The sequence below is a fragment of the Dunckerocampus dactyliophorus genome, chromosome 1, assembly GCF_027744805.1.
Source record: "Dunckerocampus dactyliophorus isolate RoL2022-P2 chromosome 1, RoL_Ddac_1.1, whole genome shotgun sequence".
NCBI classification, from domain to species: Eukaryota; Metazoa; Chordata; class Actinopteri; order Syngnathiformes; family Syngnathidae; genus Dunckerocampus; species Dunckerocampus dactyliophorus.
In genome coordinates, this window is record NC_072819.1 from 4,162,049 (window position 1) to 4,186,847 (window position 24,799).

General features: G+C 41.9%; 2 protein-coding genes across 3 annotated transcripts; both read right to left on the reverse strand.

Moving 5' to 3' along the window:
- Window positions 1-623: 623 nt before the first annotated feature.
- On the reverse strand, window positions 624-11,375 carry LOC129194208 (zinc finger protein 665-like). The gene is made up of 4 exons (XM_054799252.1): window positions 11,150-11,375; window positions 9,141-10,378; window positions 4,890-5,142; window positions 624-2,921 (listed from the first exon to the last, which is right to left on the reverse strand). Exons 1-4 carry the CDS (start codon window positions 11,271-11,273, stop codon window positions 1,894-1,896), a joined length of 2,643 nt encoding a protein of 880 aa, XP_054655227.1. The 5' UTR covers window positions 11,274-11,375; the 3' UTR covers window positions 624-1,893.
- Window positions 11,376-15,602: 4,227 nt separating this feature from the next.
- Window positions 15,603-24,702, reverse strand: LOC129176643 (gastrula zinc finger protein XlCGF8.2DB-like). Of its 2 annotated transcripts, none has more exons than XM_054766905.1 (2): window positions 19,584-19,884; window positions 15,603-17,312 (listed from the first exon to the last, which is right to left on the reverse strand). In XM_054766905.1, exon 2 carries the CDS (start codon window positions 17,260-17,262, stop codon window positions 16,192-16,194), a length of 1,071 nt encoding a protein of 356 aa, XP_054622880.1. In that variant the 5' UTR covers window positions 17,263-17,312; window positions 19,584-19,884; the 3' UTR covers window positions 15,603-16,191. The 2 variants fall into 2 exon arrangements, with proteins under 2 accessions (XP_054622880.1, XP_054622870.1); XM_054766895.1 differs by lacking the exons at window positions 15,603-17,312; window positions 19,584-19,884 and adding exons at window positions 21,344-23,152; window positions 24,490-24,702.
- Between the last annotated feature and the right edge of the window lie 97 nt (window positions 24,703-24,799).

A 24,799-nucleotide genomic window follows, 5' to 3' on the forward strand; every position in this document is an offset into this window, starting at 1 on the left:
CACCACCACTGTGCTGCCTGTGCTAGTTTTCCAGACAAGTACACTTCTTTTTGGCACAATGTTTAACGACGTTTAAGCGCTAAGCTACCAATCACTCTTTTCAGGACAGCGAGGTAAAGATTTTGGCCAAAGAAAACAGATGGTTTGAAAGAGGAGTAAAGGAAGCCATTTTTGTCAAACAACAGAACCCATCATTGAATCGGAATGGTGGTTTGAGGTTTAATTTGGACCCTGTGTTCAGCAGGTTACTGAGACCAAAACCCACAGCTCTTAGTCTTGCAAATGAGGTGAAGCCAGGGCCGAGCCAGAACAATAGATGCTAACGAGCCAGGATCAGAGTCGTTCATACCCTATTCAGGGAGCGACACTTCCCCTTTTATCGGAGGTGTTAAGAACAGGATAGGATTATACCACTACTCCGCCCAGGCTTAGTGTAACGAACCAATAGGAGGAGGGTGTTGGCACACCAATTCCGCCCACTCTTACGGTATTTAAGGCCTAAGCTACCAGCACTTATTAGTTCGCTGACGAAGCTCTTCGGATGAGGAGCGAAACGTCCGACACTTTCTTCACAGAAGTACAGATGACGCCTCAAGAAGCCTTTTCCTCGAACAACACGTAACTATACAAAGAGCTCGCAATGCATGCTGGGTACTGCTGCTGGAACTGATGTATTACATATACAATGATGTGCACATTAGCTTTAAAATTAGCGCACACATGTTTACAGGAAACAGGAAACAACGTGAACGTTTTTTTTTTTTTGCCCGTGCGTGTTATAAGGTGCACCCACGTCTACTACAGCACAAAATGAAACCTGTCAGCCAATAACGTCTTAAATAAATAAGGTGTCACACTATGAGTTAATGTCACACGACAAAAACAAACTTGTTAATTTTCGATACATTGACATGCGCATGCGTGTTTGTGTTCCTCCTCTCTAACGAACAGGCTGGATGACAAGAGGGTTCACTCCGTGTATCTGTCTCAAGTTATTGACTCGCATGTGTTGGTTTCATTTCATGCAGTGGTGGACGTGCGTGTGCGCGACTCATAACACGGGTAAAAAAGACACGTTTCCTTGGCTCCATGTAAGTGTACACTGATTTTAAAGACAATGAAAACATTGTACATCTAATACAGCAGTCACTGCTGGGAAAAAATCAGTGATATAAAACAATTTGGCTGGAACAAAAGTAATCACCCATTCTTCACAACGGAAAACTCATGTTAAACGTACAGTGTATCCTGTGTGCGCCGACAATCTGGGGGCACACGGCCTGACTGGTTTTCAGGGAAGCTTTGAAACCGAGAACCTGTGCAGATTTTGCCAAGTGAGACATACAAACCAAAGAGGCAACTTGGTTTCAGCTTGGGACCTCTGACCAGCACACCTCCATTACAAACTCAGAGCCCACCCTGAGCTTCACATAAACATTATTCTAGTATAGTTAGTAATAATAATCATAATAATAATGCTATTTGTCAACACCCTTGACTTACAAGAAGAGCAAATCATATTTTGTGACACATTTATTCATAAAATGTAGAAATGCCAAAATGTTCACATACTTTTTCTTACTACTGTATATCGTTATAGCTGATTGAGTATAGATTTTTACACAGGATGCCCTTCCTAACGCAACCTTGGCCAGGTATCAAACCCCTGCAAACCTCTTGTGTGAGTTTCTTTGATTAAGGGTCAAATATACAATTCTCAAGTCTAAAAAAGACAATAGATGAAACAAATATTCCACACATTTCATCATAATATCAGTTACATCAGAGGTCCTTTTGCACAATTCCACTGTTTAGAGTAATACTGTCTTGCTTATTTGTACTTTCCTTTTTTTTAAATCCAGCTTGATGCGTCCTTTCAAAAAAAGTTATTCATCAGTGTGGATTTTTATGTGTTCTGTCAAAGTTCTTTTCTCTCGTGTGTATTCTTGTGTGTACTTTTAATTGTGACTGCCGACAGAAACTTCTACCACACACTGTGCAAGGAAAAGGTTTCTCTCCAGTGTGTATTCTTGTGTGTTGCTTTAAATCACCTTTTTGACTGAACCTTTTACCGCACACTGAGCAAAGAAAATGTTTCTCTCCAGTGTGTATTCTTGTATGTACTTTCAAATGGAACCGGCGAGAGAATGTTTTGCCACACACCGAGCAAGGAAAAGGTTTCTCTCCAGTGTGTATTCTTGTGTGTTGCTTTAAATCACCTTTTCGATAGAATCTTTTACCACACACCATGCAAGGAAAAGGTTTCTCTCCAGTGTGTACGCTTGTATGTACCTTCAAATGTGATCGCCGAGAAAATGTTTTACCACAAACAGTGCAAGGAAAAGGTTTCTCTCCAGTGTGCATGCTCATGTGTAGTTTCAAATTTGACTTGTCGACAAATCTTTTACCACAAACTGAGCAGGCAAAAGGTTTCTCTCCTGTGTGTCGTCTCATGTGTAGTTTCAGATTTCCCTTGCTAACAAAAGTTTTGTCACACTGAGAGCATTTCCAGCATGCATTGTCAGTGTGACATGTCATATCAGCTTCAGAGTCTCCATCATCAGTGTCAGGAGAGTGTGACGTTGTGTCGTCACTATCTGATAGTGGAGCTAAGAGGTTGTGTGCTTGTGATCCTCCACAGTGGTCTCCATCAGCTTCTGTTGTCATGTGTTGAGTTGAGCTGCTGCTTGGAGGCTCCACCTCTGTCTTCTCCTCACTTTCACCTTTGTCTTCATCTTCACTCTTCACAGTGAAGCAAATCACTGGGAACTCCTCCAGTACTTCAAGATGCTCTCCCTCCTGATTGATGCTGTGATCCTCCTGTTCCTCTTTAATGTGGGGCGGCTGTAGCTGTGGCTCCCCCTGCTCCACCCTGGAGTTCCACTCCTGCTGCTCAGGAGGAAGATGTTCTTTACTGTCGTCTGCAGGCCATAAGAAGACAAAGACATGCTTTAAAAAGTCCAGCTTTGCTCAGTCACATGAGTCATTGTCCTGCACCAGCATATGTTCTGACAATGTCTCCGAGGATCTCATCAGTGTCCTTCACAGCATGCAAGGCACCTCCAGCTGGCACATGGGGTCGTATAGTATACAGACACCTCATGGGGTGTCCTAATGCTTTTAGACAACAGCATGTATTTGTTTGACTAAGCTAACTAAAGGGCAAAAATATGTCAAAGCCTTGTGCTGCCCGTGCTATTGTTTTCGTCTCGTGACAAACACACAAACTGCACTTTTTGGGGGAATTTTGCCCATCATTCACAATCCTTCCGTCAAACATGAACACATTTTTTTCCATTTTCTGTGCGTTCTAACAAGAGAAAACTAGTTAGTATGAGCTAGCTAACAATGCACATCAAGGGGGGTACCTATTTTGATGCTAAAGCCCTAACAAAAAACCCTCAAATAAATGCCAACAGTGTTCCATTTACGTAACTGACCTGTGTAGTAACCAAGCTACAGGGATATTGTTATTGTAGCAGCTAACACACAAAAATATATTTATCTGGCAGAGTAACAACGCCTCACTCGTCTCAGCGTCACTCACAAGGCCTCAAGCCACTGCAACGGGACATACGCAAAAGTGGATACTAGTGGCTCTCAATTTCACCACGAAGACTCAACAAGATGCTCGTTTGCTGTCAGCATTTTTTACTTGAGGCCTGGAGAACAGAAAAGAGAAAGAAACATGTGTTCATGTTTCACTTAAGGATTGTGGATGATGGGCAAAATTTTTATAAAAGTGGAGTTTTCCTTTATGGGCTGGGTGGATGCGCGCAAAGAATCTTGGGATATGATGGGCCACGAAGTATGGTCTGCATGCAGACTTCCATTCAATGGAGCAGGAGGAGGAGGAAGAGGACACATCTGTCAGCCGCATATGGAGGAGCCTTCACAGACTTTCTAATTTGGACAGCCTTCCTGCGGCGCGATGATGTCATGTGGCCCACAAATGCTGATTAGTAGGCTGAAGACCCCGAATTAGACAGAGCCTGTATCTCCCTGGCTGCTACCAAGCACCAGCACCAGTCTGTGTGCTAAGGCAGAACCAAACCATTTCACGCAGACATACAGTATTGGGGGGGTTGGTCAATGTGGATTTAACTTTTACTGGCAAAAACAAAGTGACTGCTTTTGTTTCATGACTATATTTGAAAAATAATCTCTCAACACACGTTTTAATTAGTACGTACGTTTTGGACCCTTGAAATATTCCTAACTTTTCCCCCCTTTACTGCACTGCTGAGTAATGATGTTCTATTAGTGTGATTTCTTTATATTGCAACCATCATGTATTCCCTTTACTTCTTTGTTTTAATCGGGGTAAGAAATAACCCCGTGGATTCTGTAGTGTATGGACGTATTTTTTCTTGCGGAGTAATATCACTGACGCGCTGAGTGTGCGCAGTGACATGTGTTGCACTCTGTTCAACATGGCCGCCGCCTTGCAGTAAACAAACTTCCTTGAAGTCACGTCACAAGCACGTCTGTTGTTAAAGATACAACAAATTCATTTACTGTCTTTATGGGAGCGCGGACGCCATGTAACTGTACTGCATTTTATTTTAACGACAATGGATCATCCTCACGTGGCGTCTTTTAGCATAGCGGTGGGCGATACTGTGCATTTTGGTATCCTTTGGACACAATGTGAACATTTAATCATATATAAATACAACATCAACGATGTAACAACAAAACACAACTAAACACGTACATTTGTAAATATAAACAACAATTGAAAAACATCCATGTCGTCAGGCGAGCATCGATCCGATGGCTATGTGACGTACATAAAGAAAATGGGCCTTGACCGAGAAAAGCTTTTTATTCGTGTTAATCAACAAATAGAAAGCGTCTAAACACCTGAGGTTAAGAATGAAACTAACCTGTTTTGTGTAACACAACTTGAGGCTTCCTGAAAAAAGCGTCCAGTAGTTGACGTTGTCGCTCGTTCTCCTCTTTTGTTCGAGAAAGTTCCTCCTCGTACTCTGCTATCGTTCTTTCCAACACGACAAATATTTCTTCAACAACCGCACTTAGTCGCTGATTCACCAACGCTCTCAGCGTTTGTACTTTACACATTTTCACACAATCACAACACTTCACGCTCACACCTGATCTCTGCTTACCGATACGTTGCTAACTTCCGCGTCTCTTTGTTAGCAGCTAGCTAACTAAGCTAGCCTGAGAAGCTTCAAAGTTCACTGAGACGTGTTCATCCTGACACAAATAAAACTTGTCTCTCAATGTCACTTAATCTCTTTGTCGTTCACATGAAATAAGTTATAACAAATGTCAGTTATGCTTTTCTCCGAAGGTTACTCGAAAACAGTATGCGCATGCGCCATAGTTCGTCTCCGGCAGCGTCACTTACCCGCACTGTTGCCAAAGCCACAGTAACAAAGGCAGCTATTGGCTGTCCCAGAAGTCGCAAAACTGACGTAATAGTGTATTTTGCATATTATTTGTATATAACGTTGTAAGAGATGCAGAAAGCATAACCTGAGTAAAAACACCTCAATTATGTTTACAACTACAAATAAACTTGATTCTTGGTTTGTTAATTTCAAATTGGCCATCACATCAAAATAATAGAATTTTAATATTTTATCTAGCGCCTCTCAAAGTCTAGCCAACATAGCCATTACATCCAGACCCGCCTCCACCCTTGTTGGAACTAGGACTACTTGTTCAACTTATCACACAACTTTCTTCCATCACACGTTCTGATACACTGACAGTTAAGTGACCCAGTCCGATTGAGGTTTGAGTGTAATGAGTAGTAATTTACACGTTTGGGTCCCGCGGGTCTGTCCGGCATCCTCCCCCACCATCTAATCCAACTCATCACCAGGTGGTGATCAGTTGACAGCTTAGCCCCTCTCTTTACCCGTGTGCCTAGAATATGCGGACGCAGGTCTGATGATACGACTACAAGTTCGATCATAGACCTACGGCCTAGGGTGGCCTGGTGCCATGTGCACTTACAGGGTGTGCTGGGAACGTTTGGCAGAGTCTCCTGTTTGTCGAGTCTTCAGCTCTCACCTCCGGCAGAGCTTCGCCTGCATCCCGGGGGAGGACGAGGATATTGAGTCCGAATGGGCTCTATTCCGTGCCTCCATTGCTGAGGCAGCCGATCGGAGCTGCGGCCGCAAGGTGGTCGGTGCCTGTCGTGGCGGTAAGCCCCGAACCCGATGGTGGACACCAGAGGTCAGGGCTGTCGTCAAGCTGAAGAAGGAGTCCTATCGAGCATGGATGGCTTGTGGAACTCCTGAAGCAGCTGATAGGTACCGGCAGGCCAAGTGGTGCGCGGCTTCGGCGGTGGTCGAGGCAAAAACTCGGGTGTGGGAAGAGTTCGGTGAGGCAATGGAACACGTCTTTCGGTCGGCCTTGAAGTGATTCTGGCAAACCGTCCGGCGCCTCAGAAAGGGGAAGCAGTGCCCGGTCCACACTGTTTACAGTGGGGACGGGGGCCTGCTGACCTCGACTGAGGATATAGTTGGGCGGTGGAAGGAATACTTTGAGGCCCTTCTCAATCCCACTGACATACCTTCTATAGAGGAAGCAGAGACTGAGGATACGAGCGCGGACAGTTCCATCACCGTGGCTGATGTATCTGGGGTAGTCAAAACGCTCCCCAGTGTCAAACCTCTGGGGGTGGACGAGTTTCGCCCTGAATTCCTCAAGGCTCTGGATATTGAGGGACTGTCTTGGCTGACACGTCTCTTCAACATTGCGTGGAAGTTGGGATCAGTACCTCTGGATTGGCAGACTGGGTGGGTGGTCCCCCTTTTCAAGAAGGGTGACCGGAGGGTGTGTTCCAGCTATAGGGGGGTCACACTCCTCAGCCTCCCTGGGAAAGTGTACTCCAGGGTGCTAGAGAGAAGGGTACGACCGTTAATCAAACCTCGGCTACAGGAGGTGCAATGTGGTTTTCGTCCTGGTCGCGGAACACTGGACCAGCTCTACACCCTTGCAAGGGTACTGGAGGGTAATTAGGAGTTTGCCCAACCGGTCTACATGTACTTTGTGGACCTGGACTTATTTGAACCTTTGGTAGTAGTCCGAGACCTGCTTACCCGTGTTAGATTTGACCAAGCACATCTCTGAAGTGAAGAGCAGACTTTGCTCTCTGAACAGCTTCAGATGGAGCCCACTTCCGTCCTGTTGCCACCCGAGAGGCTGTTGTTCGAATGACCGCATCTTCAGATTAATTCGGGGTCGTGACGAGTCTTGCTTTTGTACATTTGAATTCCTCCACGAGACACGTTATTGGTAGTTCTTGTTTGCCCTTCCAGTACAGCCTGATGGAAGTTCGGCATCATGGAATTCCAAGCCACTGTTCAAGCCGCGTACTTATCACCTATTCCAACTTTTCCACCTTGGTGTTGGGGATTTTGTACACATTTTTGTAAAATATTATATTATATTTACCCTTGACTTATGTTTCAGGTTTCAGAAAACTTTATTTATCCCCACGGGGCAATTCAATTTGTAGCTTACCAGCCATACATTCATCCATCCATAATCACAACAGATTGACAAACAATAAAATGAAGTTAAATGAAGCATGTTGGCCACAGAGTCAGGAGATCGGGAAGGCCTGGGTGCTAATCTCTGCTTGGGCATTCTAAAAACATGCACGTTAGGTTACTTGGTGACTCTAAATTGTCCATAGATATGAATGTGAGTGTGAATGGTTGTTTGTCTTTATGTGCCCTGTGATTGGCTGGCGACCAGTCCAGGGTGTATGAAGTCAGCTGGGATAGGCTCCAGCATACACCCACAAAACTAATGAGGACAAGCGGCAGAAAATGGATGAAGCAAGTCATTCATATCAGCCATTGCTATAAGACAATTTAACACTGCGGTAAAATATACAAAAATAAGTACAACTCCCTGAGGGCATCGGATGGAATTCTGTGGGCAGTATTTGCTCTGGTTGGCTCATGATTCTCTTGGCCTTATCTGTCCCTCGCGCTCTCCAGATTACACTCAAGGCCAATAATCTTTGAGCAGACCTTGACAATGCTGTTAAGACCGTTTTTGTTTTTCACAGATAGCCCATTGAACCAGCCGACAAAAGACAAAGTTAAAAGGCTTTCAATAAAAGAATGATAAAAGTTGCATAAGATGGTGTCACAAACATTAAAAGAACTGAGCTTTCTCATTAACAGTTGAGTTGGTTTTGTTGAGCTGCATCTTGACCACAAAGCCTGGGTTGGTTGAGCCACTTTCGCAATACAGTATACCCCCACAGTGCAGCATTATGATGGGGAGCTTTATATAATGACAAATGACCATAAAATAGCATAAAGACGATGGCCACACTGTTGGAGTGGAGATGTGTACAATTTAAATGTTGGACAGCCCTGCAACCTGGGCACTCAATTTATTCTCTTTTAACTTAAGCAGGACAGATTTCTATTTAATAAAGATATTTATTTGTATTATTTTATTCTGATAATATAAATAAATGACTGAACAATTCATTTCCAATGTATTCGTATTACTCCAAAGCATGCATCAAATTAAATTCAGGTTTGTGTCAAATTGTACAAAAATCGCTTCACAAAAATAAAGGCAAAAAAAAAAAAATCCACACCAAAGTTTATTTTTTAATAATTACTTATTTGCCAGCACCCCTGGCCAATAGCACAAATCATAAATACATTGAAAAATGTACAATTAATCCATGTGATCGGTACTGGCCGATCTCACTCATGGATCATCGGTATCGGAATCGGCAGGATAAAACCCTGATCGGGGCTTCCCTAGTTTACATACTGTTTCTTGTCACTGTATTATATCATTTTAACTGATTGATTTTATATATTTACACCAGGTGTGACCCATGCGACCCCCTTGTGTGTGTGCGTTTTTAATTGAAGGTCAAATGTACAATTCTCAAGTCTAAAGGAAGGATGTTCGTACCTGTGATCGATGCAACAAACGCTGCATCATAATGTCAATAAGCAACGTTAAAACTTTATTTTTTAAAATAGTAATACTTTCTTGCTTATTAGTACCTCTCTTATAATGTTCTTTGAAATCCAGTGGATGCGTCCTTTCAAAAAAAGTTGAAGTGTGGATTCTTTTTGTGTAAGTTTGTACTATTTGTGAATCGCTGATCAAACTGAACAAGAAAGGTTGTTTTCTATTGTGTGTGTTCTTGTGTGACCTATCAAAGATATCTTCTTGGAGAATCTCTGACCACAAACCGCACAGGAAAAACGTTTCTCTCCAGTGTGTATTCTTGCGTGTCTTTTTAAATGACTTTGATCATAGAATCTTTTACCGCACTCGGTGCAAGGGAAAGGTTTCTCTCCAGTGTGTACTCTTGTGTGGACTTTCAAATGTGACTGCTGGGAAAATCTTTTACCACACACTGTGCAGGGAAATGGTTTCTCTCCAACGTGTACTCTTGTGTGAACTTTCAAATATGACTGCTGCGAAAATTTTTTACCACACACTGTGCATGGGAAAGGTTTCTCTCCAGTGTGTACTCTAGTGTGGACTTTCAAATGTGACTGCTCGGAAAATATTTTACCACACACCGTGCAAGGAAATGGTTTCTCACCAGTGTGTACTCTTGTATGTTGTTTTAAAACACCTTTTACCATGAACCTCTTACCACATACCGAGCAAGGAAAAGGTTTCTCTCCAGTGTGCACTCTACTGTGAACATTCAAATATGAGCGCTGAGAGAATCTTTTACCACACACTGTACAAGGAAAAGGTTTCTCTCCAGTGTGCACGACTATGTGCGTTTTCAAAATTGACTTAGCAATGAATCTTTTACCACAAACTGAGCAGTCAAAAGGTTTCTTTCCTGTGTGATGTCTCTTGCCTGTGTGTTGTCTCATGTGTAGTTTCAGATTGTCTTTGGTAACAAAAGTTTTGTCACATTGAGAACATTTCCAGCGTGTGTTGTCAGTGTGACATGTCATATCAGCTTCAGAGTCTTCATCATCAGTGTCAGGAGAGTGTGACGCCGTGTCGTCACTATCTGAAAGTGGAGCTAAGAGGTTGTGTGCTTGTGATCCTCCACAGTGGTCTCCATCAGCTTCTGTTGTCATGTGTTGCATTGAGCTGCTGCTTGGAGGCTCCACCTCTCTCTTCTCCTCACTTTCAGCTTCATCATCTTCACTCTTCACAGTGACGCCAATCACTGGGAACTCCTCCAGTCCTTCAAGATGCTCTCCATCCTGACTGATGCTATGATCCTCCTCTTCCTCTTTAATGTGGGGCGGCTGTTGCTCCTTATCCTCCTCTTTAAGCTTGAGTGCCTGTGGGTCCTCCTTTTCCTCTTTCATGTGTTCCATCCTGGAGCTCCACTCCTGCTGCTCAGGGGGAAGATGTTCTTCACTGACGTCTGTAGGACACAAGAAGACAAAGGTAAGCTATAGAAAAGTCAAACTTTTAGTTTAGTTTATTTGAAACATGCATAAAGGTTTACACATGAATACATCACATATACTTTTGATCAACATTTTAAGACCAGTTGAAAAATTGCAAGAATTTACATTTTGCACTGTTGGAGGTTCTAAGTAGAGCTTCAAAATGAAAAAAAGAAGAAATGGGAGTGAGACAAAGAAAATGGAGTAAGCAACTTATTGCAAACAAACATTAAAGTGAAATGGCTGGGTTTCAACCACGTGACCCAGAGGCAGTTGGCATCACTTCCAGTGAGCAGGCGGGGGCGGGGCGGGGGGTGGGGGGCAAGCATAAAGCTATGGTCACATACACACTCGTTTTTTCCTCTTCTTTTCAAAAAAGATTTTTTAAATAACACATTTTACATATGTCATTAATTCATATTGTAGCCATCGTGGATTCGGTTTAATTCTTTGTTTTATCAGAGTATGACAGAACCCTGGAGACGAGATTTTGTCGTGTATGGACCTATTTTCCCTTGCGGAGTAAGAGCACTGACTGTCCCTGATGTATTGTGTGTGCGTAGTGATACACTGTTCAAAATGGCCGCCACCTTGCAGCAAACTGTTGAAGTCAAGCCCGAGTCCGTCTGCTTTTCCCCGTTTCACCCATAGAGAAAATGGACCTTCACGAAGAAAAGCTTTTTAGGAGCAGGGTTAATGAACAAATGGAAAGCTTATACACATGTGACAGTGAGAATGAAACTCACCTGCTCTGTGTAAGACAACTTGAGGCTTCTTGAAAGCAGCGTCCATTAGCTGTCGTTGTAGCTCGCTCTCCTCTTTTGTTCGAGAAAGTTCTGTTTCGCTTTGGTCCGCTACGTCCTGAACCATACAGAGTGGTCGGTTAAATCTGTATACCTGCTCAACATTATAGCAGGTATAATCCTCATATGTAAAACTAGCCCGCCGTCTCTTTCCGGTATAGTGTCACACACAAAACGTTCCCCCTACAACTTGTGCTAACTCGAAAAATGTCCACTACAATCTTACAACAGTGAGTGGTTGTGAAGGGCAGGGCAGCGAGTCCGGACAGTGACAGATTTGATGGGTTTTATTGACGGATGGTTCAGATTTTCATCCAGCTGGCTGATTTGTGACTGATTTAAGGTCTAATGTTACTGTCTCGTATCTGTAATAAACATTACCAACAACATTAACACGAGAAATGGTCACTAGCTTAGATAAATGCGTGCTCCTGAGCAACACTTTAAGTCATGTTTTTAAATCGTGTTTAATAACAGAATATGAAGTTGTTGACTTGTGGGTGTTGGTTTCATTTCGTGCAGTAGTGTACGTCCGTGCGTGGGCCTTATAACACGGGTATTTAAAAAGAGCTTATGATTCCTGGGCCCCATGTAAGTGTGCAGTGATTTGAAAGATATGTACAGGCATATATATGCTCCGTGCATATCTGTGCTACCACAGCCTTTCGCACTCTCAGTCTCTCGTCATACTCTCTTCCAATACTTTGTGTAAGCCTGATTTGGCAGTCTCTGTGAACTCATTTTTGCTGCAATGAAAAGTACAACTGTTGTAAGGTCAGAATAAAGTTTAAAAAAGAGCAGACAACTCTATCAATGTCAGGAATGTGGCCGTTTGTCAGCATATAGAGGCATAAAGTCTGAATTCAACAGTTACAATAAAAAGCATTCATTCACCATTTGGCAAGTGTCTGGTAGCTCACGAGTAGGCATGTCACAATCATCAATCAATCGAACAATTTAAAAAAAACAGGTGGATAATTATGACGCCCTCTATAAACCAACATGTGCATGTATGCGTCACCTGTACCATTCCACCTATAGTGGAATGAACGAAGAGAGTCAGCCCTCGTCTCATTCAGCCTCTTTGTGGAGGCGGGGCTACCAGTGAGTGGCTACAGAGGGTTAGCAGTTAGCTTCGTGAGACAGCATACGCTAACATGAATTAAGGGACAGAAGCGATGGTTTCAGAGGCGACAGCCCAAGTGTGGGAATGTTTTGGTTTTAAACAGAATGACCAAGGTGAGCGCATGAACACAGATGACCGACGTGGACAGTTTTCTCAACAGGAAAAAAAACGACCCATGGAGGTGCCTAGTGGCAGCGGAGCCTTTGTCCCGACAGTCAACGCTTACGGAGTCGTTTGGTCAGAAATATAAACAAAACAGTGTAAAATGGTGCACGCTTACAGACAGTGTCGCTCGCGACATTGCAAAAGAAATGCAACCATTCATTACGATTATATGGCATAAATTTTAAACAAAATATATGCAGGCAACTTCTGTGTCCAGCTAATGTGGCTCACACAGGTACACTATACTTGAGTACCATCTAGTGGTTCAAATGCGTATTACACCTTTCATGACAATAATAAAAAAATAGTCCCAAAAATTGTTGACAATGACATCGATTATCGACGATAATTTGTAGCACAATTATCGACAGGCCTACTCACGAGCTACCAGTTGGAGACTCCTGTAATACTGTTGCTACCAAGGCTGGACCCACTATGTCTTTATGTTAATTAAACTACTTAGACACACAAATAGTCTTTTGAGCACCTACCACACTTGTAGCTTCGCCGTGGGATAACAACACGGCAGATTGACAACCTATTTTCACGCATTAGGCAACTCCATTTGCACTACGTGTGTGCAAGCGACATCATTAGTCGACCTGTTTTGCGGCAGTTACAGATCTTGCACACACAGGCAACCCGACGCATGTGCAAATATATGTCACTTCCCCTTATTTAGATAATAATAATAATTAATATCATATCCATCGTGCAGTGGATAAGTGGAGAAATTGTAAGTCATTCTTTCCTGATTGTATAAATATTTTTTCCGGCACTGAAAAACGTTGGGATAGATGGGTGAATGGTATTTCTCCCTTGAGCATAAGAGTTTAATTTAAGAGCAACATCTATCCATGGTTTTCCTAATAGCCGTGGATGACTTAAGTTCTTATGTCGATAGCTATGGCAGTGTACTGCCAAACGCTTGTAAGCTGTTTTTGTTATCATTATATTTGTCCAAATACATGTACCTTTAGTTGCACCAGGCATTAAAATGAAAGAAGCCGAAGAAGCAAGGCTGGTCTAATCATTTCTCCATGACTACAATTATGTAGACCTCTGTTTGGTATGTTTGTATTAAGTATTGTTATTGACCATTTGTCATAAATTGAAAAAAGATAAATATAAAGCGACATAGGCCTCACACATCTGCAGATCGGAAGATATACTGTATATAATGTATAATAAGACAGCGCGTCCCTTGTCAGCTTATTACGGAACACGTCATTTTCTTTATAATTACAGGACAATTTCGTTATTCAGGGGAAAACCCCTCCCAACATAATTTATACTAGCACATCACACAACACAACATTGTCGATCGACTTGTAGTGCCTGCAAGGTGGCTACGGTACAGTCGAGGGCGACGTGAATGGGATTGTCTTTAAGTCCTTAATAAGAACGCCACTCGACACTGATCAAAATCTCTTTGGGGGTGAATAAAGCATCTATCTATCTTCCATCACACATAACATCGTACCACACAGTATTCGTCGATCGACTTGTACTGCCTGCAAGATGGCGGCCACCTGCTGTGGGCTTCCAGCGTTGTTCTCGCGTGGAAGTGTTTTAAGTTGAATTGTCCTCTAAGATCATATTTCTCCTCTCTTATAGAGAAATACTCTATGACATTTTTGGGTAGCGAGTTATTGTTAACTTTATGCATTATTTTAGCAGTTTGAAATTGTACTAAATCAGCAAATTTTAATATCTGTGATTTTAAAAATAAAGGGTTTGTATGTTCTCTATATGCGGCATTATGAATTATCCTCACCGATCATTTTTGCAGAAACTCCACACAATAAGTTAAATATGGTAATAACAAAGAACAGTAGAGAGTGTGGAGTGATTTTTGATCAATATATTATTGATAAGGGTGGCACAGTGGTCTGCTATTCCGCTTGGTCTCATGATTTTAGGATATAGATTCAAACTGTACATTGTTTCTATATGAAGTCATCTATTTTCTTGTACTTATGTGGATTCAAAGGATCAATTTTGAAGTCTCCACGTATAAAAATTGTTTTTTGACCAATGTCTGTAAAGGTAGTTTTAATCCAAACCTCAAAACATTCCAATCCTTGACTTTGGAGTTCTATATGAGCAACTTATTAACACATTTTTGCTTTTTTCTTTCCAGATTTCATTATACGTTACACATTCCAGGATGTTGTCAAGAACAAATGACATGTTCTTCACCATTTTGAAGTTCAGATGTTTGTCCACGTACACAGCCACGCCTCCTCCACTTGAATTGTTCCGGTTTATTTCACATCCCTCCAGCTCAAAGTCCATACCTTTATGAGCATTAATCCAAGTTTCTGAGATTGCAATTACTTTAAAGGGTTCCTTGAATTGGTTCAAATATTGTTTGACGTTATTCAAGTTTGCATAAAAGATCCTCCGTATAATAACAAGCCATTTGTGATGTGAAAAAAAAGTTTGAGTCCGGATCTATGTCTTTTTCCAAATCCAGTTGTTCCGACGATCATGTGCCGTAGCCTTTAAAAAGGCTGCCACTTGATGACGCAAATCATAACCTGTCAACATCAGCATCATGCCGAAGACAATTTCGAAGACCGCTGCCAAGAAGTGTCAGGGCAGTGAAGGAGGGATCCATCACCACCCATAGCCTCCCCTTCCCACTCCCACTCTGATGGAGATGATCTCAGCGCTCACTTCTAGCGTTGTAATCACAATCTATAGTCAGGAATAGTCTCAAGAAGTTTAAAACTCCGGAGGTCTTTTCCGCGAGCGAACAGGAAGTGACGTAGTAGAGGAGTCGCTGTTGCAGACCAAACTTCCACAGAGTGATGATTTTCCTACGGCCCGCTTCGATGCATTTATTTCAGCCAATGGGGAGCGTCAACGTCACACGTCTGGGAACCAGGCCAACCAATCAACACTTTATATTCTCATACAATAGAAAGTGGCGGTAGCCCTCTTTCCTTGTGCTACAGCTTTACTGTACCACATTCGTGCGCTATGACTATATATATAAATATATTTCCCCCCCCCACTAATTCAAAATTTAAACGTAGGATAAGACGCACATATAACAGGTACAGCTTGTAACCATTTTTCATGTGATTTATAGCCAGAGGATGAAGTTTATTGTCGCCACAGTCGTCGTTCTCACAGCAACCAAAAAACAACCAATCAAAAACCACACCAGTGTTGCGTGGAGGTAACAGCTGCAACACTTCTGTCGGTAAAGTTCCCTGAGCGTTGAGGGAACGTTAGACCTTGTTAGTTTGCTACGTAACCAAGGAAGAAAGTTTAGACAATGTTCTCCTTTGGTTTGGTTCCAACCAACCATTGGAGAACCATAAACTCTTTTTTCGTTATGTGTTAGCTGGGTACAGTGGTGGAGATTTTTTCATAGGGGTGGCAATAAGTTGATACCTGAAATGTCTAGATGGCCAGTGGAGTGGCCTTCCAGATGCAAACCTGTCCAGGAATCAAACACATGCGAACCCCTTGTGTGTTTCTTTTATGAAAGAAGAAAAGCGTGTTCATACGTGTGATGAATGAAACAAACATTGCAAACATTTCATCATGTCAGCTAGCAACGTCGAAAGTCGTTCTTTTACACAACTTTAGTTTTTTAAAGAGTAGTACTATCTTGCTTATCCGTACTTCCCCGGGTCTTTGAAACCCAGCTGGATGCACCCTTTCAAAAAAGTTGACGTTACTCCCCAGTGTGGATTCTTTTGTGTTCAGTCAAGTTTGTACTATTTGTGAATCGCTGACCACACATTGAACAAGAAAAGTTATTTTCTGCCGTGTGTGTTCTTGTGTGTCTTATCAAAGATGTCTTCTTAGAGAACCTTTGACCACAAGCTGCACAGGAAAAAGGTTTCTCTCCAGTGTGTATTCTTGTGTGTCTTTTTAAATGACTTTGATCATAGAATCTTTTACCACACACTGTGCAAGGGAAAGGTTTCTCTCCAGTGTGTACTCTAGTGTGAAGTTTCAAATGTGGCTGCTGGGAAAATCTTTTACCACACACCGTGCAAGGAAATGGTTTCTCTCCAATGTGTACTCTTGTGTGAATTTTCAAATGCGACTGCACGGAAAATCTTTTACCACACACCAAGCAAGGAAAAGGTTTCTCTCCAGTGTGCAATCTTGTGTGAACGTTCAAGTTTGACTGCTGGGAGAATCTTTTCCCACACACTGTGCAAGGAAAAGGTTTCTCTCCAGCGTGCACAATTATGTGTGATTTCAAAATTGACTGGGCAATGAACCTTTTACCACAGACCGAGCAGGCGAAAGGTTTCTCGCCTGTGTGATGTCTCATGTGCATTTTCAGATTTCTCTTGTGAACAAAAGTTTTGTCACATTGAGAGCATTTCCAGCGTGTGTTGTCAGTGTGACATGTCATATCAGCTTCAGAGTCTTCATCATCAGTGTCAGGAGAGTGTGACGTTGTGTCGTCACTATCTGATAGTGGAGCTAAGAGGTTGTGTGCTTGTGATCCTCCACAGTGGTCTCCATCAGCTTCTGTTGTCATGTGTTGAGTTGAGCTGCTGCTTGGAGGCTCCACCTCTCTCTTCTTCTCACTTTCACCTTCATCATCTTCACTCTTCACAGTGACAACAATCACTGGGAACTCTTCCAGTCCTTCAAGATGCTCTCCCTCCTGACTGATGCTGTGATCCTCCTGTTCCTCTTTAATATAGGGGGGCTGTGACTCCTCCTCTTCTTCTTTAATGTAGGGCGGCTGTGGTTCCCCCTCTTCCTCTTTCATGTGTTCCATCCTGGAGTTCCACTCCTGCTGCTCAGGGGGAAGATGTTCTTCACCGATGCCTGTGGGACAGTTTATTTGAAATATAAATAAAGGTTTACACAGAAATACATCACATATACTTCTGATCCAAATCTTAACACGAGTTGAAAAATTGCAAGAATGTACATTTTGCACTGTTGGATCTTAAGGAGGTTCTAAGTAGAACTTCAAAATGTAAAAAGAAGAAATGGGACTGAGACAAACAGAAAAGAAGAAAGCAATTTATTGCAAACAAGCATTAACGTGAAATGGCTGGTTTTCAAACACGTGACCCAGAGGCAGCTGGCGTCACTTCCGGTGAGCAGGCGGGTGGGGCAAGCATAAGATACCGCCACATACACACTCAGTATGGTTGCGCAATGTTTTGGAGATTAAAGCGAACCACAGTGCATGTCATTGAACTGATGTGCTCCAATTGTGTACATGGTGTTATCTCAGGATCAGACACAATGAAAATAATGCTTGTAACGTGTCAATTTGCGTCCTTACAACCAGTCAGTGCACATGAATACATTCTTGTATGTGTCCATCGTTTCATTGCACTGTGTGAGGTCCATAACCAATTTTCATCCAAATTTTAGGCACTATTTCCGGGCTGCTAGAAGCTAGCTTGCGCTGGTGGACATTCTTTCGGATGGCTACATTTCATAATTTCGAATTTCAACACTGTTTTAACTTTGACTTTAGTGTAAATTGTGCTTCTTGTAGCTCACTGCAAACTGGAGTGACAAGAGCAAATGGCAAAAAAGGCGGCCTCTTGGCATTTCCTAAACTTTTTTCCCCCGTTATGATTGACTACCGGTATCTTAGTAATAGCTTTTTCCAAAATTCATATTTCAACAATTTCCACATGCGAGAATGCCACATCTACGCTTTATTTCTGCTCTGATTTTACATGACTCCTAGGCTATGTTCACATTCAGATTTTTTTTGTCCATTTCATGTCAGTGAGACCAGCACAATTCTGATTTTTTGAATGCGACTCTGGTCTCATTTGTATGTAGATATAAATCCAATATGTGTGCGACTTGACTGTAGTATGAACGATCAGGTCACATATACCCAAACTATATGTCATTGAAAGATGTGCTTGTAGGCAAAAGCTCTTCTTGTCATCCAAAATTGGCAAGAAGACAAGAAGTTAAAATTATTTTTAACTAGAAAAGCACTCGGAGAGCGCAGACCTCCACGAGGACCATAGGTCCCCCCATACTGTGATTTTCAACATAAATATTAGTCCTACATTTATTTTATCCACACATTTAGATTATAATAGTGGTAAGTGTTTATATAAGTGTCTAGCTATAAAAATGGCAAAAAATGCTATTATGCTAATGTTAACATGCTAGCAATGCTAACATTAGCATGCTAACACCTATCATGATAGCACAATGTACCGGGAAGGCTAAATGTCCCAAATGAGTTCAGAATTTTGACTTTGGAACGGTCTGAATCGGTTGAGAAATGTGGAAGTAGCTAGAACACTTTTGATCAAAGGCATTTCACGTTCTGGAAAAAAACAAATGTGGGAAGTTTTGTCCTGTGGCCATTAGCATGAATGTCCTGACTTTGTTGAACAGTTTGATGTTGGAATGGCTTGAACCGGTTGAAAAATGTGGCAGTAGTAGAAGGTAACAATAATTAGTTGTAGGAAAAAGGGTGAATTTTGGGGAAATGTTAAATTTTGGTTCACTCCTAAAATGTAATCAGTTCTTCCATATCCCATTTCCGACAATTCCTGAAAATTTAATCCAAATCCACTCGGAATCTTTCAAGTTATTTTGAACACAAACAGACAAACAGATATCTATCTTGGTTATAGATGGATAATATCATCAGGGAACCCTCTTTTTTCTATTTTTCCCCCCGGGAACCTCGTAGGTTCGCAATAAATGGTGACGCCATCTCCGAATTAGTTAATCAGTCAAATAGTGGCACATTCATAGCCGATTTTAAGATGAAAGCCTGGACATAACCTGGTCGGGACCAGGTTATGAGTTTAGCCTACGTTACCATGGTGATACAGATGTTTTAAAAGAGAGCTAGCTACCTTATCTGAACAGACAGGTCACAGCTCGCTAACCTACTAAACCGACTTCGCGGAATACCCCCATGGCCGCCGCCGCCGCCTTGCAAGTCAACAAACTTTGTTGAAGTCAAGCCCGAGTCCGTCTGTTTATCCAATTTTTCCCATAAAGAAAATCGACCTTCACGGAGAAATTATTTTTATGAGTAGCGTTAATGAACAAACAGAGAGCTTAGAAACATATGAGAGTAAGAATGAAACTAACCTGCTCCGTGTAACACAACTTGAGGCTTCTTCGCCGACGTTGTAGCTCGTTCTCCTCTTTTGTTCGAGAAAGTTCTGTTTCACTCTAGTCCGTTACGTCGTGAACCACAGAGAGTGGACGGTTAAATCTGTATACTTGCTCAACATTATAGCAGGTATAATCCTCTCATGTAAAACTAGCCCGCCGTGTCTTTCCGGTATAGTGTCACACACAAAACGTCCCCCCTGCAACTTGTGCTAAATCGAAAAGTTTCCATTACAACGCAAGTACAATGGGTGATAGCGTAAAGCAGAGCTGGGCAGCGAGTCCGGACACAATGAAAGATTTGATGGGTTTTATTGACACAAAGTTCAGATTTCCTTCCAGTTGGCTGATTTATGATTGATTTAATGTCGGATGTAACTGTCCGGTATCTGTAATAAATGAATATTAACATGAGAAAGAGTCACTAGTTTAGATTAACACGTGCTACGTAGCAACACTTTAGCTCATGTTTTTAAATGTTATTTAATAACAGAATATGAAGTTGTTGACTAGCAGGTTTCATTTCGTGCAGTGGTGTGCACTGGTTTTAAATACTATGCAGACATTGTACATCTAGTAGAGCTGGCACTGCTGGGAAAAGCAATGTATAAAACACTTTGGCGCAACAAAGGTATTCACCCATTCTTAAACAACAGCAAACTTAAATGTACGGTATGTCTCCCTATATCATGGTTCGACTATTGCTCCCTCACTAGATCGCAGTTTTCAAAAATAATTAATAAATGATCACGGTTCCGTGGTTGATTATGGTCTATTATTAGTAAAAAAAATATTGAAAGACAAGTTATGTGTAGCATTCTGGTCACTAGACATCAGTAATGTTATGAGACGTGATGTCAGATTTCATTACCTTTCACACTGCATGGAGACTGAGCCAGCAGCACCGAGCCGACCTGCCATGGCTGAGATTGAGTGATAAAAAGGTTCACCTCTCATTCTGTGTGGAAGTGGTAAGTTTATGACTTCTTTATCCTTCTTCTGCACTCCGTTTAAAACACTGTAAGTTTAGAATAAGTAAACTGGAGATGCAAATTAGTTAGCGCGCTAGCTTAAAAGTGACTATAGGGTGTTATTTCATGTCTACAAGGCGCTAATAATGTTCAAACCCATATTTACAAAGTCATCAACAGGTTTTCTGTGCTGTTTATTAATATTGAATCCTATTGGCTGGCGACCAGTCCTGCCTCTCGCCCAAGGTCAGCTGGGATATGCTCCAGATTACCCCCTTGACCCTAGTGAGAACAAGCGGCATAGAAACCGAATGAATGAGTGAATATTGAATCCTACTTTGCGTATATTCACTTATCGTAGTTGGGTCTGGAACCAAATAACCGCGGTAAACGAGGAACAACTGCACAGTGTACTGTATTGTGTATGTGCCGACAATCTTGGAGCACACGTTCTCGCTGGTTTTTCGGGAAAAATGCAACTTGGTTTCAGCTTAGGACCATTGACCAGCACTACTCCATTAAAAATGAACTGAGAGATCAACCTGAGCTTCAGACAGACATGATTCTAAGTTAGTAATAATAATAATAATAAAACATATTTGTCACTGCCCTTGACCTACATACAGAGTACATCATGTTAATAACTTTAGAAATACATAAAATTCCAAAAGGTTCACAAACTTTTTGCCACTGTGTTACTGTATATAGCTGATTGATTTTAGATTTGACACCGAATGCCCTTCCGCAGGCAACCCTAGCCAGGAATCAAACCCATGTGAACCCCTTTTGTGTGTTTATTAAAGAAGAAAAGTGTTTTCATACATGTGATAAATGAAACAAACACTGCAAACATCTCATCATCATGTCTGTGAGCAACATTAAAAGTCATTCTTTTGCACAACTTTACTTTTTTTAAAGAGTAGTACTGTCTTGCTTACTCGTACTTCCCCTCGTGTGTTCTCCGTAATCCAGCTGGATGCGTCCTTTCAAAAAAGTTTAAGCTACTCTCCAGTGTGGATTCTTCTGTGTTCAGTCAAGTTTGTACTATTTGTGAATCGCTGACCACACACTGAACAAGTAAAGGTTTTTTCTCACGTGTGTGTTCTTGTGTGTCCTATCAAGGATATCTTCTTAGAGAATCTTTTACCACAAACCGCACAGGAAAAAGGTTTCTCTCCAGTGTGTATTCTTGTGTGTTCTTTCACTTGTGACTCCTGAGTGAACGTTTTACCACACACCGTGCAAGCAAATGGTTTTTCTCCAGTGTGTATTCTTGTGTGCTTTTTTAAAGTACTTTGATTATCGAATCTTTTACCACACATCATGCAAGGAATAGGTTTCTCTCCGGTGTGTATTGTTGTGTGTTTTTTTAAAGCACTTTGATTATCAAATCTTTTACCACACACCATGCAAGGGAAAGGTTTCTCTCCAGTGTGTACTCTAGTGTGAACTTTCAAATGCGACTGCTGGGAAAACGTTTTACCGCACACAGCGCAAGGAAATGGTTTCTCTCCAGCGTGTACTCTTGTGTGTTTTTTTAAACCACCTTTTTCATTGAATCTTTTACCGCACAACGTGCAAAGAAAAGGTTTCTCCCCAGTGTGTATTCTTGTGTGTACGTTCAATTTTGACCGCCGAGAGAATCTTTTACCACACACCGTGCAAGGAAAAGTTTTCTCTCCAGTGTGTATTCTCATGTGTGTTTTTAAATTACCTTGTTGAACAAATCTTTTACCACACACCGTGCAAGAAAAAGGTTTCTCTCCAGTGTGTATTCTCGTGTGTGTTTTTAAATTACTTTGTTGAACAAATTTTTTGCCACACACCGAGCAAGGAAAAGGTTTCTGTCCAGTGTGTACACTTGTGTGAAGTTTCAAATAATACTGCCGAGAGAATCTTTTACCGCACACCGTGCAAGGAAAAGGTTTCTCTCCAGTGTGCATGACTATGTGTGATTTCAAAAATGACTTAGCAACGAACCTTTTCCCGCAAACCGAGCAGGCGAAAGGTTTCTCACCTGAGTGATATCTCATGTGCATTTTCAGATTTCCCTTGCTAGCCAAAGTTTTGTCACAATGTGAGCATTTCCAGTGTGTGTTGTCAGTGTGACATGTCATGTCAGCTTCGAAGTCTTCGTCATCAGTGTCAGGAGAGTGTGACGTTGTGTCGTCACTATCTGATAGTGGAGCTAAGAGGTTGTGTGCTTGTGATCCTCCACAGTGGTCTCCATCAGCTTCTGTTGTCATGTGTTGAGTTGAGCTGCTGCTTGGAGGCTCCACCTCTCTCTCCTCCTCACTTTCACCTTCATCATCTTCACTCTTCACAGAGACGCCAATCACTGAGAACTCCTCCAGTCCTTCAAGATGCTCTCCCTCCTGACTGATGCTGTGATCTTCCTGCTCCTCTTTAATGAAGGGGAGCTGCGACTCCTCCTTTTCCTCTTTAACGTGGGGGGGCTGCGATTCCCCCTCTTCCTCTTTAATGTTGAGGGGTTGTGGATGCACATCCTCCTCTTCTTCTTCTTTAATGTGCTCCATACTGGAGTTCCACTCCTGCTGCTCAGGGGGAAGACGTCTGCAGGACACAAGAAGACAGAGACATGCTTACGAAAAGCTCAACTTTGAGTTTAGTTTATCTGAAACATGCCGTAGTGTCCTGTTGTGTATCATTAACAGGAACACTACTTGCTACCAGAAGATCTGACACGTGGCTAGTTTGCCCTCGGTAAAGTCAATCATGGACCTTCAGACTACTGGTGTGTCGGTCGCGAACAAATTGGCTCTTTGAAGTGAACGACAGGAACCACAATTGAGAAACAATTAGTTTTTTCCTTGTGTTTTTTTCTGTTACAAGTGTGACGCCATAGGGGCGAGGTTAAACACACACATTACACGGTATTTATAATTGCTCTTTAAAAAGTTTTTTCCGAGTACTCGATTAATTGAACACAATTTCAGTAGAATACTCGACTACTAGAATATTCAATAGCTGCAGCCCTAATAGAAATACATCACAGATACTCCTGATTAAAAAGACCCCCAAAAAATTGGAGTAAGCAAGTTATTGCAATCAAGCATGAAAGTGAAATAGACTGTCTTAAAATTTTGATCAGGAGTGTATTCACGGTTCAACATTCCCAAAAAGGCGTAGGAAGAAGCAGAGTTTATTCAACCCTACCCTCTCTCCATTTCACAGCCATGCATAATGCATTTGTAGATGTGTTCAATATACACAAATCACGAAAAGCTACAGGCAAACTAGGGACCCAGACTGCCCCCACTCCCAAATGCACCTGTCCAATTGCCAGTGCCCCAGCATCACCACCTACATACTACATACACCAGCAAGCAGTTTAGGTGGTCATAATTTAGTTTCATATTTATTCATTACATTGTTGTTTTTAAATTTAGTAAGTGTGTTACATTTTTTTTCAATTCTAAATGATTCCATAGATTGACTCCTTCAATTGATACTGTATTGTTTAAAAAGGATTGTTCAAGAAAAAGGTTATTTCTCTTCTTTTCAATACAGATATTTCAAAATACCACATTTTACAGCTGTAATTGACTCATACAGCAGCCGTCCTAAATTCCGTTTACGTCTTTGTGTTTATCAGAGTCTGAAAGAACTCTGAAGACCAGATACTGTCGTGTATGGGCCTATTTTTTCTTTCGGAGTAAGAGCACTGACTGTCCCTGACTTACTATGTGTGCGTAGTGATATATATTGCACTCTGTTCAAAATGGCCGCCGCCTTGCAGTAAACTGGATTGAGGCCAAACCTGAGTTCGTGTGTTTTTCCCCATTTTTCCCATAAAGAAAATGGACCTTCACGGAGAAAAGCTTTTTAAGAGTAGTGTTAATGAACAAATAGAAAGCTTATAAACATGAGCGAGTAAGAATGAAACTAACCTGCTCTGTGTAACCCAACTCGAGGCTTCTTGAAAACAGCGTCCAGTAATTGACGTTGTTGCTCGTTCTCCTCTTTTGTTGGAGAAAGTTCTGTTTCACTCTAGCCCGTTACTTCCTGAACCACAAAAGCGTGGATGGTAAATCTGTATACTGTACTTGCTCAACATTATAGCAGGTATAATCCCCATATGTCAAACTAGCCCCCCGTCTCTTTCCGGTATAGTGTCACACACAAAACGCCCCCCCTGCAACTTGTGCTAACTCGAAAAAATTCCACTACAATCCTACTACAGTGAGTGGTAGTGCAGCG